The 21,166-nt window shown below is 37.4% G+C and overlaps 1 protein-coding gene across 1 annotated transcript in view; it reads left to right on the top strand.

Annotated features, from left to right (window-relative positions):
• The window catches only part of LOC136262528 (low-density lipoprotein receptor-related protein 6-like), a 45,432-nt gene that overhangs the window by 17,737 nt on the left and 6,529 nt on the right, over positions 1-21,166 (top strand). The window contains exon 6 of the mRNA XM_066056830.1: positions 11,923-12,225. Coding sequence (XP_065912902.1) covers positions 11,923-12,225 — 303 coding nt within the window. The remainder of the gene's footprint in view (positions 1-11,922; positions 12,226-21,166) is intronic.

Raw genomic sequence — 21,166 nt, 5'->3', positions numbered from 1 at the left:
TAACTACAAAACAGTTGACTACTGTATATAAATGTTTTGTGCTTTATACTACATGCATATACTATTTCTAACCATATCAAGAAAGACATTTAGTAAATGCACCTTTAAAAACCAATAATTATTTAGATTAGCTATAATTATTTAATATCTATGCTGTTGGTACAAAAATTGCCACTATTTTCTTGCTGTAATTTGCAATGTAATCAATCAAGGATGATAGTTAAAACATTGCTGAGAGTGCTATATGTGAAATATCACACAAAGTGTGGGTGTAGTATGAGGCAAAGCCAAGTACTGTATTTTTATCAAAAGTCCACATTTGTGTGCTATATTTCTCATATATATCATTTAGTGTGAGCATTCAAAGATGTCACTCAGTGTTACCTGGGCAATGTCACAGGAAAACATACAGTATGCTTGTTTTATTGAGCATCAAGCTTTGGAATCTGTGAATTAATTCTGGAGGTTTAGCTTTTCTGAGTGTAGTTGCAAAGTTCTGTCTAGTTGATTGTTAACCCTTTGAGATATATTGGATGCATCATGATCTTTGTGGATTTTAAAAACCAAGGCATAGCTGACACAAGGATCCGAGGGACCAACTTAGAAAATGAAAGCATTTTATATGGGCATATAGGTGAAGTTATTGTGGGATTGGATTAGATATTGTTTTAAAATCATCACACAATCTTAACACGAGTGCATAAGATGGAACATATTTTCATCTGAAGAGAAATTGAAGCTAGTACCTCATCACCGCTTTCTGAAGATGGAGATAATCTTCTCAACAAGTAACATGACCAGTTGAGTGCCATGCCATGCCATATTAACAGCAGTGTGAAGAAGAGGTGAATTAATGTAACAGTTAGCTTGAGTGATTACGATGACGATGAGTTGTCACAAGTTGTTTATGGTGCAACAGCAGTATGAATACCAGCTATTCATGTATGGACTACACCCACATTACAAACAATGCAAAACAATCATTCTACAAAGAAGCTTACCCATCTAGGTCTCTGGTAAAATGCATACAGTTTAACTGAAGATAAAATGTGCTTAAAACACTTAACACTTGTCCATTCACCCTGACAAATGCAACTACAATGTTAAACGGTACCTCTGATAATCGAATTCCTTTAGGCATGCTTTTAAAAGGAATGGAGTGGAAAACTTGTGTTGGCTTGGGTGACTTCACCCACTGCAGCTATTAGCCTGTAATATGCTTGGATGAGCATAGCAAATCAATGATCAAAAGTGAGATTTGCAATGCCTGAGGTCTTCTCTGCTAGCAAGTTTGTAACCATTTTAAGAACCTGCTAGCAGGTCTTTTAGTGGATTTTAAAGAGCCCAATGATCGAAGCATTCTATGCATACCATTTTCTAATTTAATTTGTATAAGCAACCCGTACCACCAATGAACAGTTTTGGCAGGATTCAATTGATCTCAATTGAGAGCCACAGGAGTCTCACTTGTAAACCACAGGAGATCATTGAAACCCACAATGTAAAGTGCATATTGTTCATATAGGTTTATATACTTTTTGCTACCATAAGAATTAAAGCATTATAACCAGAGCCCTAACCACAGGGCATTATACAGAAAATACCCTGATCACAGGGTAATATCAGATATGTATACCCAAAAATTCCTTTGATCTGCCCATGCAAAGTGTTACATAAAGCCATAGATTTTGGGTTCAAGTTAGCAATAGCACAACAATGATCCTTTCTGAGCTACCTTGATGGTATGTACCTGTACCCCCATGCCCAATCCCTGGATTTCTTTTCACTCTCTGGTTGCATATGTATGTATAACTAGCTATTTAAAATTTTTTAAATTTCAAAAGGAAGTAGGGGTTGATATAATATACATGCTATAAAAAGTAAGGAACAAGCTCATAAATGTTACAGCTGAAATGAGAAATGATCCAGCAATAAAAAGTAAGGAAACAAAATTAGACGACTACTTGCTAAAATGAGAAACGCTTTAAGGTGGCGCTGAAGTAATCAAATGAAGCCTTACAAGGCCTCATTACAGTGGCCACACGACACACTACACAAAGACAAAGTACAAAACAAGGTGGCGGCCAAGAAAAGGCCAGCTTTGCCCATCCCATCATCTTTTCCTTAATCCAACTGTGTAAAAATTTTAATAACAACAATTCAGGTGAATTTTTGTGCCGCTTGGTCTTGGCACAAAATTCACCTGAATTGTCATTATTAAAATTTTTACCATTAACCTACCATCACAGCCATTTCTTGGCCACCACCTTGGATTTCACATCTTTTTTCACCATAGCCTTTTTGAGGGCCGCACACTTTTTTTACAGCTTGGCTGTTTTGGATTAGATTTCATTTCTTTTTGTATTTGTATACCCCAAAGCCGGCCTATGGCCAGCTTTGGGACTTTTTTAACTTATCTTTTTTTTTTTACCACAGGAAGAAGAAAAGATGAAGTAGATGTACTTTAAATATTTTATCAGTAAATGTACAAATTATATATATAATACATATATTGATTACAGAAATCTCCATGGTGGTTTCTTTGTAACTGAACATTCTACAAGGTGACTTCTTCTAGTAGATGCTCTCTCTACAGGGTGAATTATTTGTAACTGAACGATCTACAAGGTAACTTCTTCTAGATGCTCTCTCTACAGGGTGATTTGTTTGTAGCTGAATTCTGTACAGGCGATTTGTTTGCAGCTGAGCTCTTTACAGAATGGTTTCTTTGTAGCTGAACTCTCTACAAGGTAGCTTCTTCTAACTGATCTTTCTACAGGGCAATTTGTTTGTGGCAGAATTTTCTTCTTTGTAGCTGAACTCTCTACAAGGTAACTTCTTCTAGCTGATCTCTCTACAGGGTGATTTGTTTGTAGCTGAACTATCTACAAGGTAACTTCTTCTAGCTGATCTCTCTACAGGGTGGTTTGTTTGTAGCTGAATTCTGTACAGGTGATTTGTTTGCAGCTGAGTTCTTTACAGAATGGTTTCTTTTTAGCTGAACTCTCTAAAAGGTAACTTCTTCTAACTGATCTTTCTACAGGGCAATTTGTTTGTGGCTGAATTTTCTACAGGGTGATTTCTTTGCAGCTGAACTCTCTACATGGTGGTTTCTTTGTAGCTGAACTATCTACAAGGTAATTTCTTCTAGCTGACCTCTCTACAGGGTGGTTTGTTTGTAGCTGAATTCTGTACAGGTGATTTGTTTGCAGCTGAGCTCTTTACAGAATGGTTTCTTTGTAGCTGAACTCTCTACAAGGTAACTTTTCTAGCTGATGTCTCTACAAGGTCACTAGTTTGTAGCTGAACTCTCTACATGGTGGTTTCTTTGTAACTGAACTTTCTACAAGGTGACTTCTTCTAGCTGATCTTTCTACATGGTGATTTGTTTATAGCTGAACTCTCTACAAGGTAACTTCTTCTAGCTGATCTCTCTACAGGGAGATTTGTTTGTAGCTGAACTCTCTACAGGTGATTTGTTTGAAGCTGAACTCTCTAAATGATGGTTTCTTTGTAGCTGAACTCTCTACAAGTTAACTTCTTCTAGCTGATCTCTCTACAGGGTGATTTGTTTGTAGCTGAACTATCTACAAGATAACTTCTTCTAGCTGATCTCTCTACATGGTGATTTGTTTGTAGCTGAATTCTGTATAGGTGATTTATTTGCAGCTGAGCTCTTTAAATAATGGTTTCTTTGTAGATGAACTCTCTACAAGGTTACTTCTTCTAGCTGATGTCTTTACTGGGTCACTAGTTTGTAGCTGAATTCTCTACATGGTGGTTTCTTTGTAACTGAACTCTCTACAAGGTAACTTTTTCTAGCTGATCTTTCTACAGGGTGATTTGTTTGTAGCTGAATTCTGTACAGGTGATTTGTTTGCAGCTGAGCTCTTTAAAGAATGGTTTTTTTGTAGCTGAACTCTCTACAAGGTAACTTCTTCTAGCTGATGTCTCTACAAGGTCACTAGTTTGTAGCTGAGCTCTCTACATGGTGGTTTCTTTGTAACTGAACTCTCTACAAGGTGACCTCTTCTAGCTGATCTTTCTACATGGTGATTTGTTTGAAGCTGAACTCTCTACAAGGTAACTTCTTCTAGCTGATCTCTCTACAGGGAGATTTGTTTGTAGCTGAACTCTCTACATGATGGTTTCTTTGTAGCTGAACTCTCTACAAGGTAACTTCTTCTAGCTAATCTCTCTACAGGGAGATTTGTTTGTAGCTGAACTCTCTACATGATGGTTTTTTTGTAGCTGAACTCTCTGCAAGATAACTTCTTCTATTGATCTCTCCACAGGGCGATTTGTTTGCAGCTGAACTCTCTATATGGTGGTTTCTTTGTAGCTGAACTCTACAAGGTGATTTTTTCTAGCTGAACTATCTCTTTCCATAATTGCATGAACTCCCTACAAGGTAACTTCTTCTAGCTGATCTCTCTACAGGGTGACTTGTGTGTAGCTGATCTCTATACAGGTTTCTTGTGTCTAGCTGATCTCTTGAATTCTCTTCAGGGTGACTGCTCTATTAGGATGACTGCTCTATTAGAGTATCTCGATCTCGCACTTGCTGCACCAAGTTGGATTTCGTGTTATAACTCCGTGGCTTTAAGTCTGATTCTTCTACACCATTGATGAGCCTTTCTAAGATGATTACTCTATCTGTACAACGATTTTCAAAGTATTACCCCAAGCGGTTTATCTGGTAGGCGTGGCAAGCAGTCGTTTTTTTTATTAGCTAATCTCAATTGCGTAATTGTTACACACTGTTGGTTTTTTCGTTGTTTTTAGCTTGATTTCTTTCAAACCACAAAAGGTTTGAGATTCAATAGTTAACCATTGACTCACCAATTTTCAGCTTCTTCCCATACGCGGTTTACCCTGTAGGCGTGACAACATATTGGTGTTATTTTTCGTGAATAATCGCTCATAACTCTTTGCCTGTTTATTGTATTCCAGCCAAAGGTGGTACCGAGATGCGCCTTTATATCCCCCTTCTGTGTGCTAAATTTCAAGGCAATCGGATGTGGCGTTCGTGTTTTATAGCAGTTTTTGTAAGTGTGCGACAAGAAAAAGAAAAATAAGAAGGAAAAAAAACGAAGAAACTGAGCCAATTTTTGAAATCGCATATCTCGGGAACACGCGAAGCAATTTCGCTCAAATTCGGAATGTGGAGTGCTGCAGTTGGAGGGCATGTCCACAGCAAAAATCGTCTTGTTTCATCAAGGAAGCACAGAGCTACGGAGGTGCGAAAATTGCGTTTTCTTTCAGTCAATATACTCACGGGTGTTACGCGCCGGCTTCTTGGGCCGCACGACACACTACCGTGTGTCTTGATGTCACTTGAAGCAGCTATCTTACACCTTCGTATGCCATAAGCGCCTCTAAAAATAATCATCGTCTTGTCTTTTAAAGCTATTACAGCAACTGTTTAAGGCTTCAGCTGCATTTCTAATAGCCTAAATGTTGATGATTTTGCAGTAAAACATCGCTGGAGAGTCCACCATTATAGGAGTGGAATCCTTGCTTTTAGAAGTCTGGATCCCGAAGTGGATCTGCCCCATGAAGACATTATTAGCCAGCTACCTCACAAAAAAAGCTAAACTGGTAATTAAGACTATATGAAACGACTACCCAGCGTTAACAAATGCTAGAGACAACTCCTTGGGTACTACACCCGTTCACCCTCATCTTACGCACATGTATTCATACTTCGTTAAAACCATGTGTTTGGGTTGTGGCACATGCCGCAACTATTAAGTGCCGCAACTATTAATTATCCTTTGAGAAGAACAAAGAAGTGGATGAATGATGAAAGCAAACAGCATGATGCAGTGGACAGAACATAATCGGGACAACAGATTCCGCCATCATTACCTTGACTGTCTGAAATTTCTGGAGTCGTACACCTGGCGCTACAGGGTCTTACAGCAGGCAGGCTGGCAGTCGAAATGGAGGTGAATTTTGAAATCTTTAAAACTCACTGTGCATTAAAACATTCGACTTTTCGTTTTGTTTACCCAAGGTACAACATCATTATAACAGTACTAATGCATTCCAGGTGGTTTTTTCAGGTAAAACTTATTGCAAGGCCATTTTTTAGGTACAAAAATCCACAAAACCATATGATTTCTTACCAACCCCTACTATACAGTACTATCGTACTGTATGATATTATTCCCTATGTACAATGTCCATCTCTTACTGTATGATATTATTCCCTATATACAATGCCTATCTCTTGTTTCACTACTTTTTGTATCCCTACTTCATTTTTAAATTAGTATTTATTTAGGCCCGGGGCAAATACAACCAAGTACAATCACCAATGGGACAACCTACTAATGGGGCATGTACAAACAGTGCATGGCCAACACAGTGTGTGCAGGTAGAAAAGATGCACAGTAATACAATTCTAGAGGAATTGACTGGCACATAAACATAAGGGATGCATTAGTATGCAATTACAATCAGTGATTATCTGACCATGGAGATGTGAGAATGTGAGATAACACTTTAAACTGTGAGAATCATGGTATTGAATCTGACGCCTACAAGCAGTAAAGTTTAAACATCCAACGAATACTTATTACATTAATTTTATGCAATTATACATAATTTGTGTTACATGATATGTTTAAATGAGGATGGATTAGAGTGCTGGATTAAGACATGGCTGGAGTTGCCAAGAGCAGACCACAGTAAGATTGGGATAAAAGCAGAGTATTTGTCACCTACAACTGATATCTTAGTTATGTATATATTTAACATGAGCTGGGTCATTTGTACTAAAATGATCACATGATGCCGTGGATATGCTGCAAGACCAAAAAAAATTTGGAGAACAAACATGGCTGAAATGTAATACCAGAATTTCATGGATATGTCAGTGTGCACAAGTATGTGGAGCATTGCTGATGGTGGCAGACTTAGCTACATATAATAATAGCAGTTAATAGCAATCACAACCATACACACAGCATTTATCAGCCTAAGGGCACATTTTGTGTATGTTGTGTTTGTTCTCTCCATCAGTGTTCAGTACGTGTGATGCAATTTGGCAGTGAATATCTATGTAGTTTTCTCAGGGCCCATATCAGTGATCAGTCTGGGCACTCTTGGCACTAAAAGGCTTCAGGTGGAGAGCTATGTATCATCACACAAACTTACCATCTGGAACTGCACCTTCTTTGCACAATGGCCTGCCAGGTGAGGCTTTCTCCCATCCCATGCACAAGTGAAGGTACCTTAGTTACGCGAGACCATAGATAGTATATACTACTGGGTACATAGTATATAATATCTATGGCAATACTAAAGAAACAAGACTATCAAAGTGTTTTAACCAACACAAACTAACCTCCAGTGATTAGTAGCAACCTGCAATCATGCTGTTTATTAAGTAGGTGTAGCAACCACTTGTCTTCCAATCGAAATAGTCGCTGTTGCCCGCTTTCAAACACAAATGAACAGTAGTTTGCTTGTCTAGTGGGCATAACGTCCTAACTATTTTGATCAGCATTAAATAGAATCGTCATACATTTCTATCACCTCCACGAAAACACCTGCCCATTATACTATTGTCCCTTCATACAACATGGATTCTATTCCCAGTGAGTGCAAAACCTTAGGCCTTGTAGTTTTCACAAACATTATTTATTTATTTATTTATTCATTTATTTATTCATTGACATAATTTTAACTGCATGTCGTATTATCTTTAGTACTTGGTTGTATAATTAGCTAACCATTTAGATGAATCATGATATTACAGCATAGCTCAGTGGGGAAATCCCTACTTTGACATGTTTTGTTATAACATGCCAAAGTATGGGGATTTTCCTACCAAGCTATGCTGTAATATCATCATTCATCTAAATGGATAGCTAAATAAATACTAATTTAAAACTGAATCTGGGTCCAAAAAGTAGTGAAACAAGAGATAGACATTGTATATAAGGAATAACATATATACATATGCAATGAGAGAGTGAAAAGAAATCCAGGGATTGGGCATAAGGGATACGTACCATCAAGGTAGCTCAGCTAGGATTATCATTGTGCTATTGCTAACTTGAACCCAAAATCTATGGCTTTATGTAAGCGATAGCAAAATGATAGCGACAGCTAAGTTAGTGATTGTGTTATTGTGTTATTGGATAGCACAATGATAATCCTAGCTGAGCTACCTTGATGGTACGTACCCCTTATGCCCAATCCCTGGATTTCTTTTCACTCTCTGGTTGTATATGTATATATAATATAATTCCTATATACAATGTCTATCTCTTGTTTCACTTCATTTTTAAATTAGTATTTATTTAGCTAGCCATTTAGATGAATGATGATATTACAGCATAGCTCAGTGGGAAAATCCCTATTTTGACATGTTTTGTTATAACATGCTAAAGTATAGGGATTTTCCTACCGAGCTATGCTGTAATATCATAATTCATCACTTGTTTCACTACTTTTTATCGCTTGGATCCCTACTTCATTTTAATGTACTATTTATTTGTTATAGCATACAACAATTGTGACTGCTCTATTAGGGTGACTGCTGTATTAGAGTATCTCAAGTCAACCAGGTGGCGTGTCGCTTTTCTGTGCTAGCATTATGAATAAAGCTAAACCAAAAATAAGGGGAGTGGTAATCAAGATCAAGTAAATAGGTATGGTCCCCATGCTTGATCATTATTAATCAGGCTAGATCATTAATGGGCATTATCTCATACCTTTTGTGAAGTTACAGGTATCTACCAAGTGTAACTACTTTAATTTTGGGTAGCTAAATATGCTGTTCAAGGAAGGTGTTGATATAGAAGATTAATGCCTTAATATGGTTTCATTGCATCAAGAATAAGATGACTAACCTGATTGAAGTTAAAAGGAAAGACAAGGCGCAGAGGGCACACACTTGTCAGAACCCCAAAAAGCAGGCTGGTAGGCAGGCAAGCTGGCAGACAAAATTCAAGTTTTGGTGGTTTTTAAAATTCTATGTCCTAGTTTTTAATGCTATATTTGATGTTAGATGGACTACTATTATTCCTAAAGGTAATATTTATCACATAAGACGTCTCTAGGATGATTTTAAAGGCAGAATTTTAGGCAGTGCACGTCATTTTTGGGCTTAAACAGTACTACCGTACAGTTTGACATTATTAATTTTAAAATGAAGTAGGGATCCAAGTGATAAAAAGAGGTGAAAGATGGTATTCCTGCATAGCTCTGTGACCACATTGGCATGATGTCACCATTATTTTGTTTAATGCCAAGGTAGGGATTTTTCCACTGAGCTATGCTGTAATACCATCATTGTTTTACTACCTCTTATCGCTTTGATCCCTACTTCATTTTTAAACCAGGTGTGTATCCACAGCCAGCCTTTGGCTGGCTGTGGGCATGCTGCTAAAATTGATTTTGTAAAAACATGTGTGTGTACCTATCTATCTGTTTAGGCCACTTATTTTATGTTTCAGATCAGAAAGTTAGTGTGGGAGGGCGGCTCATTATTCACTAAATTCATTACAATTGTACGGAACTTAACTATTTTATTAGAGTTAACTGAATACCCTTTCAATATGTTATTGATCACTATTCTGCTAGCTTAAGAAGTCAAAAGGTAAAAAGACCCCTTCCCTAATATTGAGGTGGGTCTTCAGTCCTTGTAGCCTGCCTTCCTCTATGCCTAACTATGTAGCTAAGCAAGTTAGTTTTTACTTCCATAGAATCAGTAAACACTGAGATGATGAAAAAACTTGCATGATGTCACAATAGGCAGGACAAGGTCCATCAGGATCTGAAGAAGTATGGAGTAGATGAGTCATCTTGGTATAAAGAAGCCCAATATCATACCAGATTGAGAACTTTATGCAGTGAAGGACTTGATCAGAACATGATGGCTCCATGTTTGAATAAACCATTCATATGTACCGCCTACCATCGATTGTTTAAAAGGAAGCAAGACATTACAAGGCACAGATGTACTACCACCCATCCTCATCATTGACAGAAAAGAGTGGACACATCCTCTGCTGGACAGCATTATCCCAGGATGGCTGGCTTCAAGTTCTAGTGTGTGTGTATGCACCTATCTACTTATCTATGATTGTCTGTACGCTAACACTACACATAGTCTAACACTACACATAGTCTAACACTACATTAATGCTAAATCAGTCCTTGGGGGTTTGATCTAATGCTTAACCTTTTCTCTGCTCCTTTCTGCAGCTCTTCTTTTAGGACGTCCTCCTTCCTTAGCATTTATTGATTGAGGCAAGAAAAGATCACCACTGCATCACAGCAATATGTACCTGACACTGTGATAAGCAGTGATCCCCACAGCAGTGCAGTAAGCTCAGTGATCTCCATCCAACCAGAGTAGAGAAATACACCATAACAAACAAGGCTATGCAGTACAAATAAAACTACTAGCCTGTTGTGATGCCAGTAACGTGGTACCACAATACTCTAGTTTATTCTCGCCAGCTAAGCTAGTCAACTCTAGGCCCAGAGAGGAGTATACACCATGCACAGCATAACGCTTCTTGGTTCAAAGTGAAGTTTATGTAGTAAGGTGATGTTTAACAGGTAAATTTGGTGAATTTAGAACTCAATTTTCAAAGAGAAACAGCACTGCAATCTGTACGTAACTATAGCAAAATCTAAATATATAAACCCACACTCAGTTCAAATAACATTTGCAAGGTTTTAATATAAATCTGTAGTATCCAGAGGTCCACACAACACCTACACAACAACCTTTGCTGCATTACATCATCCACTACATTGCACAACACCTTTCATCATGTACTTCTGTTGCAGACAAACACATCTATCAATATACAGAAAGTTTAGAACTACAAGATCACTTGTGTGATGCTTTGCAATTATGCCATGGTGATGCTTTGTGAATACAATGTGTTGTAGAGCTTGCTGTGATAGATGGGTTGCATAGTGGTCTTTTTTTATATGTTGCTTTTTTTTCATTTTATAGCTACGTCATGCTGTGATTGTTTTTGTATAAAATGAAAGAACAGCATATAAAACTAGACCACTTCAGATTGGCGATTGATTTGCATTTATATGATTGGGTTACTCAGAACTCATACCCACAATCATACTTTTCATCATGGTAGAGATATCTGATGGTGTTAAAAGGATTTCTGTTTTCTGTGGTGTCTGAATAGTAGCCACAACAAAGTTTGTAAAAATGTTGGCAACAATCTATCAATTCTACAGAGTTGGTCATCCATTTAGTTATACACATGCATGTTGGGTTTCAAGCCTTTGTGTTATTCATATATCCTGCTACATATTAATTTTAATTCATCTAAATTTTTTTACTGATCCATCAGTTTGATGAATCTGAGGCCATGTATGCATGCAACTGTTAATAGCACAAAACCATACCCATGTACCTAGCCAGTCTGTATATCACTTAGGCTACGTAAAAATCATGTACATAGAACCCTGGTTAGATCTATTGCAAACAATTACAACTAATGGTGCACCATTGCAAGAATGCAACTCCATAATTACATTAGTGAGTAACAGTCATGATATTGATAGTATGCAATCATACTATCCAAATATATTAAACATATCTGTGCTTAGTCAAAAACATGGATAACAGCAGCAAACACGATAGTACTGAAGTTGAAAAAACTGTGAAGTCTAGAAGAGTGTGCACCACAAAGATTACAACTGTAATTTTTACCAATGGAGTGTAAGAAAAGTAGATACGTAGTGTGTAATTGGATTATTTATGGTGTGTCATTTATGTGAGGTTGAGTATCTTTGATAACTGCTAGTATAAAATATCATGATACTATTGCTATTGTGATATAAAAGTTACTGTCAGTGATAGTTGTATTACTGATCAGCTCTAAAATACGTATATTTATGTATTTTATTAACTTTTTACAGTGATACCCTACATCATCAGAGATTCATTTATAAAAGGTATCAAAATTCTAGCTCCAGAGAGTTTTACATTGTCAGTGGAATTTATGGCAATTTGTATCAATTATACTATTTCATGGAAATTTGATGGAAGAAAGATTACCAATGACACTAACCATCTGATCACTAGTAACAGTGTTAACAGTTCACGTTACATGACATCTCTCACTGTTATGGAAAGCTCAGAGAGTAAATCAGGTATCTACTCAGTGATGGTTTCTTCTCTACATGGTAGTGACAGTGTGAACATTTCAGTAGAAATCATAAGTAAGTAGTGACATATAATAAATAATGCTGTTATAATAGTGTGTTGTAGGTGCAGTAAAAATATATGTAGTCTTCAAGATGTTGAATATTAGCAGTAGTTATCTACATGAAGTGTCCATATCATCAATATAAATGTGTATACAAATACAAGAACAATTAGGAATTTTAATTTCAATTAGGGATCATAGAAATATAAGTAGCCTACATCTGTAGATATATTTAATCCCTACTTTAGTTTACTGAAGTAGGGGTTAAATCTCCACTAGTATATCTGAACGTGTAAGTGACCTTACTGTTTTGCTACTTATTATTTCTATGATCCCTAATCAAACTTAAAATTCCTAGTATTTGGTTGTCTATTTTGTAATATTGTTATGACCGATGAGCCCACACATACCACATCAAGAGAAGGAATGGCACCAGACTTAATGTTTTCATTTTAATATGCACCCCATCATGGCCATTACACTTCATTGTCAGCTATGATCAGTCTGTTACATAATATTAATGAAGAACAGTACGAGAAGTATCTCTGAAATTAATCCAGTCACTACGGAAAATTTAGGAGGTTATTGTTATAACTTTAGGAAAACCTTGCAATGTCAGCAAAGAGAAATGAGACACAAAGGTAAGTCCATGCTGTGGGCATTGTCACATCAGAAAATCAACAAATAATTGTTAAAAGAAAAGAGTCATCATTTGTGTGATTGAAACCTATTAAAACATTAATACAAAAGAAATAAAAAGGGGGATACAAGCCTCTGCTATCTGCACAGCAATTGAAACCTTAGCAACTGGAAAATGCATACTGGACCAGGCACCGCGAATACACTTGGTTGCATATCTTAATTTAATTTACATCTCACCAATCCCTTCACTACACCATATGCAAGAGGTTAGCCAATCCCTTATAAAACTGAATGGCAGCTTCACCCATTCTACCAGGGAGGGTGGGATGGAGTGGGGGGGGGGGGAGTGAAAATTAAAGGAGTAAATGAGGCATTCTCTACTTCAAGAACTCATTGCTGGTATTCATCCTATCACGATGTCCCAGTACACAAAATGGAGAGATTGATTTGAGGGTGCATTAGAGTTAATCAAAGCATAACCTCTCAAATCTCCCTCCCCAAAATCCATTAGCTGCAATGTCTAGCCTTGTATTATCATTATGGTTGGCTGTTTTAAATTGAACAGTCTCACCAGAAAGAGGCTGGAGGTGAGGTTCAACAACATTGTTACAGACCTCAGAAAGTAAGGTGGCAGTTACATCCTGTACTTCATTATGTCTCAAAGAAGGAAACCCGCTCTTTGGACAAGACATAGCATGTTTTTTGGTAAAAGAGTGACCACAAGCACAGGAAGTAGGGCAGACAGATGGCCAAGTGCAAATGCAGCAGCACAAAGTTATGTGGGAAGTTGCTCTTGATGGTGCTTAGAGACTACAACTGAAACTGTGAATCTAGTCACCAGGTTGATGTACTTGAGAGGTAATCAAACCAACAAGACCAGCAGCATTTACTTCCACAGAGCAGGAGTACTACTGTGATGCAACAATTGAAAGATCAAAAACACCAAGGCCTCCCAACCACACAGGCAAGAAAACAGTTTTCTCTCAACACCACCAAGAACTGTTCGACCCAATATACCAGGAAGAAAAACAGATCTAATTAAACATTCCAAGTGGAAGGAAAAGATCCATAGAACAAGAACACAATAATTCCATCAGAAACAGAGACCATGACAATCAGCAGCATAGAATGCGTGAGGTTGTGTTTGAACAAAGAGACTAAAGGTCCTAAGATCACCAATCCAACTACTTTACGTTTCAAAAAAGACTGTTCGATAGCTGGGGTGCTAATTCTAAGAGTGAAAAAATCAATCCCATAGCCTTAGCCATTATTGAGTTGCGTTGGTCTGAAGGCATCAGTCAGTCGGTCGGTTGGTCAGTCAGTCAGCAGAAATTCCACTGTAGTTTTAACCATGATGGACTGACTAGTGGCTGTACAATGACAGCCATTATGAATCATTTACGTGGAGAAAGACGACAGAAAGACCAGCTGTGGTAGTTGAATGAACAATGGAGCTAACATGGAGAAAATTGCTCAGAAAGCAAAGTGAACCAAAAAAAATCTTTTGAGGCTATATAAAAAGCAGGAGAATTGACTACATTAGCAATGGTAAACTGGAAGAGTGTTTGTAATTTTTACTTTCTGGCATCATCAACTAAAATACACAATGTTTGTAGTGATTATTTAGACTTGTCACATGCTGTCAAGCATTGTGCTCAGGAACAAGACATGTAGTGAATAAATAACCCACATACAGTGGATAGAAGTTGTTAGTTATTATTTATGCATAAAGAACTTCTGCATCATTGGTAAAATTGCTGTATGGCAGGAAACAGACTAGCTACAGCACTTCCCAGTGGTACCAGGAATCCAGGATTACTGTGCTGAACATTCTTGATAGCGCTGTTTAGCTAATTTGTGTTCAAAGTACTAAAATGCTTATATGTATGCGTATTTAACAAATTGAACATAAGACTTTCTTGAAAATTACAATTACTACTGTGGTAGACTATTTTGTACTATGGGAAAGATTTAGTTTTGAATTGTGTGGGAATGACAAGCAAAATACATCAAACCAGATGACAATTGATGTATGCAAGTTGTCAAGTGGACAATAAATGACGTCGACTGTTGATAGTTGATGCTTTACACCACCGTCTTTGGCTGAATGTTACTGAAGAATGCCACTACCTTGGAAACTGGTACATAGTGGACTCCTAGAGTATTAAATTGCCTATCGCTGGGTATAAAAAGTGTGTACATCGTGCTCTAAATAAGAATCCCATAGGTTGGCATAAATAGTTTGTGTATATCTTGCTCTAAATGAGAATCCCATTGGTTGGCATACAACAAGGTCAATAATTGATTGCAATAATTTTTATTATAGTTAAAGCACCTCCATGTGTGTGTATGGAAAATACAGCACGAGGGGTGTGTCAAGAGGCTAATACAGCACGAGGCGAAGCTGAGTGCTGCATTTGCCTTGAGACACCCCCGAGTGCTGTATTTTTCATACACACAAGCATAGGCAGTGCTTTAAGTGTTATATTGTACTTCTTGGTCATTTGGCTCAGAGCGATTTTCTCTTGTACTCAAACCGCTGCGATTTTCGGTGATCAGGATATCAGTAAGTGTTTAAATAGTCTATTTCTAGTCATAGAATGAACTAATAGGATTAGTTTGGCTAGTTTTAGCAATTCACTATGTCATGCATGTGATCAATCATGCTGTCTTAGTGGAGTCGTGTTTTAAAAGCTTCGTGATCAGACGATCAGTAAGTGTTTATGCAATCTATCCCTAGCCATAGAATGAACTTGTAGGATTAGTTTGGCTGGTTTTAGCAATTTACAGTGTGTTGTTTATGTAACATTCCTTAAATAAATTCTCCGCATAACTGTATTGTATTTGCCCAAGTGTACTGTATTTGCCCAATTAAGCGCATAACTGTACTGTATGACTCATACAGTACAGTTATGCAGTTGATTAGTACTGTATGGACAATACGATACGCAGCATCACTTTGATCCTCCCACGCAAAGTACAATATGTTCCTTAAACAGTACAAATGGCACAAATTTTAAGTCCCATCACACCAGTCCATCAGTGGTGACTTCATATCATTGGTTCATAAACAGATGCATAAGATTATTCCAGCAGAATCAGTCACTAGAGAACTGCAGCCTTTCTCTATTAGGTTGAATGTTGTGTGTAAGGTTCAGTGTGTCATAAACAAACCTCTCGTCATTCAACAACAGTACAACATGATAGAAGTTGATTTAAACTGCTAGGACAATGAAGCAAGGCAGCACAAGTGTTTCTAAATTCCGTGTTTGAATTCAGATTCTATGTGATGATAGTAGACTTGTCCTCAAGCTTTAGGTCTACCATTGGAGCTTGCTTGATACAGTCAAGAAAAATTATCTTAAATGATTGGATTCTTAACTGCAGGAATGTAAGGAATTACAGAGTGCAGATTTGATATGGTGAGGATGAAGTGTATGAGGCGAAGGACACATATATGGAAACAACATATAGTCAGCTCCCACTCTGCACCACCCCTTGACTTTACCCTATATGAGTTATAGTACTGTCACTTGACATTTGAGCTATATACACATAATGAGAGATTGTATTGTGAAGCTAATCTCATGAATCATAGCTCTCAAAAACATATTATATTACTTTTGGTAAAACATTATACGAATGGTAAAGACAATGTAATTTACAGAAAATCAAAACGAAACTGTTGCCAATGTTCATCAAGTTTTTTCTTAAGTAGAAAAACATTGGGTGACTATACTACATCTCTTGGGAGGCTGTTCCAATCATTGACCAGACCACTCTTTGAGAAAAGTTATATTTCCTGGTGTTGAGATGACTATACTGTTTATATAGTTTAAATCCATTGTTTCTTGTAGATATACAGGTATTTATGGCAAAGAAATTCTCAAAGGGACATCCACTTATGCCTTGAACCATCTTATACACCATTATCATGTCCATTCTGCATCTTCTATATGGGCCGTTCTTGAGTTGCAAGACTAGTTGTGTTGCTTGTCTCTGTACCTGTTCTAACAGATGTATATCACCCAACTGGTAAGGGTTCCGAATCACTGAGGCATAGTCTAGGTGAGGATGGATTAAACTGGTCTACAATGTTTGAAGCATGGTACAGTTAAGGCATTCAAATGATCTCTTTAAAATTCCAGCAAGAGCATTAGCCTTATGAACAATATTTGAGATATGTTTATGAAACTTTAAATCAGGTATAAAGAACACACCTAAATCTTGTTCCCCATATGTCCGTGTAATAGGAACAACACTATCTCCAGTAGTCATCGTATAATGGTAAGTCTCAGAGGAACACCCTATAGACATAGCAAAGCAATTCGGAAAACTAAAGAAAACTGCCATCTCTCACTCCAATCAAGAAGGTTATCTATGTCTCATTGCAAAACTGGATGGTCATCAAAACTTCTAATAGGTCGATATAATTTTGTTTCATCAGCAAACAGAGATAACAAACTCAACACCACATCTAGAAGGTCATTATAACAAATATAACAAAAAGAATAGGTCCCAGGACACTACCTTGTGGTACACCACCAGTAATTTTTATCCACTCTGAATAGGATCCCCAGATATTGACTCTTTGCTTTCTGTTATCTAGGAAATGTTTTATCCAATCCACCAACTTTCCTTCTAAACCATAACAATTCAATTTAGATAATAATCTACCATGAGGAACTCGATCAAAAGCTTTTTTGAAATTCAAAATAAACTACGTCAACCAACCCTCCTGATTCCATAACACTAGTCCAGTCTTCCATTACATTCAGTAGTTGGGTCAAAATCCATGCTGGCTGGCTTGTACTAAAAATGTTGTTGTTATTTGTAAAATGTAACAATACTGCATCTTTAATAATTAACTCCAACATTTTACACACAATGGATGGAATAATTATTGATTCAACTTTGTTAAACTAAGGTATCATTGATTGCTTGCACTACATGCACAAATATATTGAACAGTACAGTGATAAAACAAATTCATGCTATATAGTACAGTGAGGTTGAAACCTCATCGGATCACCCAGATTCTAGATAGAAATTCTATGGTCTATAGTGGACATGGCAGCTAGAAATCTTCTGGTAATTTTCAGCATGATTTTGATAACTAAGTTATTTAAATATTGTTACAATAATCCTAGAAAGCTTAGTATGGCAGCACCTGCTCCTTCACATAAAAAGAGAAAGGGTCTGATCACTCTAGCATTACAGATTGTAACAAAGCAATGTCATCACAATGATGGCAGCAAGAGTGGTGCAACTAACACCCATACAAAGTAAGTAGTTCTTGAAAATCCAGTTAATAAATGTGACCAGATTTTACAGAACCGAACCAAATCGTACATCAGGCAAAATCAAACTAACACCACCAGTGGATAGCTACACTATCGTACTACAAGTTTTTACCCTCAGCACTACTCAAACTACACGAGGCTGGTTTTAATAGACGTCTTTTCTGGGTGGTGTGGAGTGCCCAAATGGCGGTTTCAGGCCTTGTGAAGGACCTGGCTTGGCAAGAATCAGTGGTTTACTAGTGGACAGCCTTATAATGTTGGCCAGACGTGTTCTCTGTAGATTTTGCTACATATCAGCCACTAAGGAGCCAGCACAGCCCTGTAATCTCGTGTCTGGACTCCAATTGTGGTCTGCCTCCATTTTGAGGCCTATCTTTTGCCCTCCCCTCCACCCCCCAGCCTCCACCCCCCAGCCTCCACCCCCCAGCCTCCACCCCTTTGTGAGCACTCGTGATACTACTTCGCTCATCCAACTGCTCAGATTTTCTATCTTATTTGGTGGGAAACTGTACAAGCAGCTACAAGTACTGGAAGTGGCTTGAAAGGTAACAGATTGATGCATATCTTTTGTGTAAATTTCATACGCGTGCTTGCTATCCTTGGAGAGTTATGCTGGCTTCAATTCTTTAAAACCGTTTATCTCGAAACTTCTAATGTGCGATTTGGATCGTTTTTCCAAAATCCAGTCACAAATGACTGCTAACACAACCAAAGGTATTCTCATGAGTATACATCAGTTCCAATTACAAGGCTCTTTACTACTTTCAATCTTTTGCTCTTGTATAGAATGACTAACTAACTGCCTGATTCCTTCAGACAAGTGTATCAATAACGACTAAGGCTACAGTCTTGATGTTTTCATTGTTAGACGTTACGTCAGCCTGACAGCTAGGTGCCTTTAGGCATACAGTATATACGTTGCATGCATCATGGACTTACCTTTGTCCTCCTTCACGTCCCATATGTCTTTGCTGACAGTGCAAGGTGTCAATTTACAGTAGCTAGCACACAACGGCTTCCCTTGGTTTGTAATGGAAATGTATTTTCCATAGTGACTGAAATGATTGCAGAGGTAGAGTAACTCACCTAATATTGGACGGGTTCCAAAATCAGATGTGATTACTCGAGCAATTTTCAAACAACTCGTATGTCTTTAGATAGTTCAAGGCTGTGGGACTTTGCACACCAAGTATCAGCCTCGGCTTCTTTGTCTGGTGGCAGCAGACCTGCAAAGTCATTTCCGATTAATACGTATGATCCGGAAAAAAGGTGGATTCATGGACACCTACAGTTTACAAATCACACTTACATTTAATCAACAGTTTTATATCTTAACTTATAGAGTAACTCATCTACTTTCTAAATATCCCCAGTTTATTTAATCCAATCCTTTAAATCACGAATTACAAATCAAATCAAATGAGACATCACTGGAGTAATAATCGCATCATAAATTTTGGTATATGGAAACTTGATTAAGTATACATTGTTTGAGATAAGTTTATGGGAAATGTGTACCGTATACTTTTACAAACACTGTATACTTCTGTACACTTAAATTTATGGCGTGATTATTACTCTAGTGATGTGTCATTTTATTTGATTTGTAATTCATGATTTAAAGGATTTGATTAAATAAACTGGGGATATTTAGAAAGTAGATGAGTTTCTCTTCAAGTCAAAGATATAAAACTGTTGATTAAATGTGTGATTTGTAAACTGTGGGTGTCCGTGAATCGACCTTTTTTCTGGATTATATGTATTAATCAGAAATGACTTTGCAGGTCTGCTGCCACCAGACAAAGAAGCCAAGGAAGCTGATACTTGGTGTGCAAAGTCCCACAACCTTGAACTATCTAAAGACATACAAGTTGTTTGAAAATTCCTGTTGTAGCTTGAGTAATCGTGTCTGATATTAGGTGAGTTACTCTACTTCTCATTTGTAATGCTGTGTAATGGGCTGAACATAGTTCAAAACAAAGTGTAATGGCTATTTACTTATTCAGTAATTGATAGTTGGGGGGGATGCATTCAGACAAAAGCATTAAGTATGGTGCCATTCTTTCTTTGGACGCAGTATACACTGGTATAATCATGTTGCAAAAAAGTAAACAAACAAAGAGAAGGAAAATTTGGAACTTAAAGTTTGATTAGGGATCATAGCCATAGGAGTGTCCACTACTATACCTACTCCTGCAGATATAATGGTGGACATTTAATCCCTAATTCAGTCTATAACTACCCATTTTGGGATTAAATGTCCACTAGAAATGGAATATCTGTAGGCGTAGGTGACCTGCCTTGTTTATGGCTGTGATTCCTAATTCTACTTGAATGCCCAGACATCTATACAGATAGTAAAACTTCGGAAAGTTGTAAAATTTCATTATTGTGTATTGTATAATATCACAAAATGCTTTCAAACTCAGTCAAATATTAATTATTTTATCTTGAAAAGATAACATGTAGAGTCTATACAGTCTGTAGGAAATGGTTTTCATTAGATCTATTCTTCCTTAATACCAAGGCATATGATTCTGTTTATTTGGCCATGCAGGTTACATCCAGATTGTCTTTCAAGTCAACAGATCATCTGATCTAGCAACACTGAACACTTTTCTAGCTTTAACGTCAACAAGAGTGTATAATGGTGCCAAATTACACTACATCCTGTGAAAAATGAGCCCAAAAAGTCCTGTGGCATTGTTCAAATGACTTGGTGATTTGTGTTAATCGGTGACTAATTATAAGCACAGTGGGTGCACTTTGTACATGTGACTACTGAGTGAAAAAACGGTGTAGTCAAGAAAAGTATAGCATATCACGTAGAGGTACTTGCTGTACAAAGAGAAAGACACAATCAGCTACCCTGGAAAACAAACTACGAGGTTTTATCATGGTTGAGCGAGGTCGAGATTTCAATATTTCATCATGGTTGCCATCCCATTCCTTGCCTCGACAGTTCTACTAGTTAAAGCGACACGTCTAAATGGAAATTCACCCATTGCG

This window comes from Dysidea avara, chromosome 7 (genome assembly GCF_963678975.1).
Source record: "Dysidea avara chromosome 7, odDysAvar1.4, whole genome shotgun sequence".
Lineage (NCBI taxonomy): Eukaryota > Metazoa > Porifera > Demospongiae > Dictyoceratida > Dysideidae > Dysidea > Dysidea avara.
Note: the sequence above shows the minus strand (reverse complement) of the source record. Positions and strands in the feature narration are given on the sequence as shown.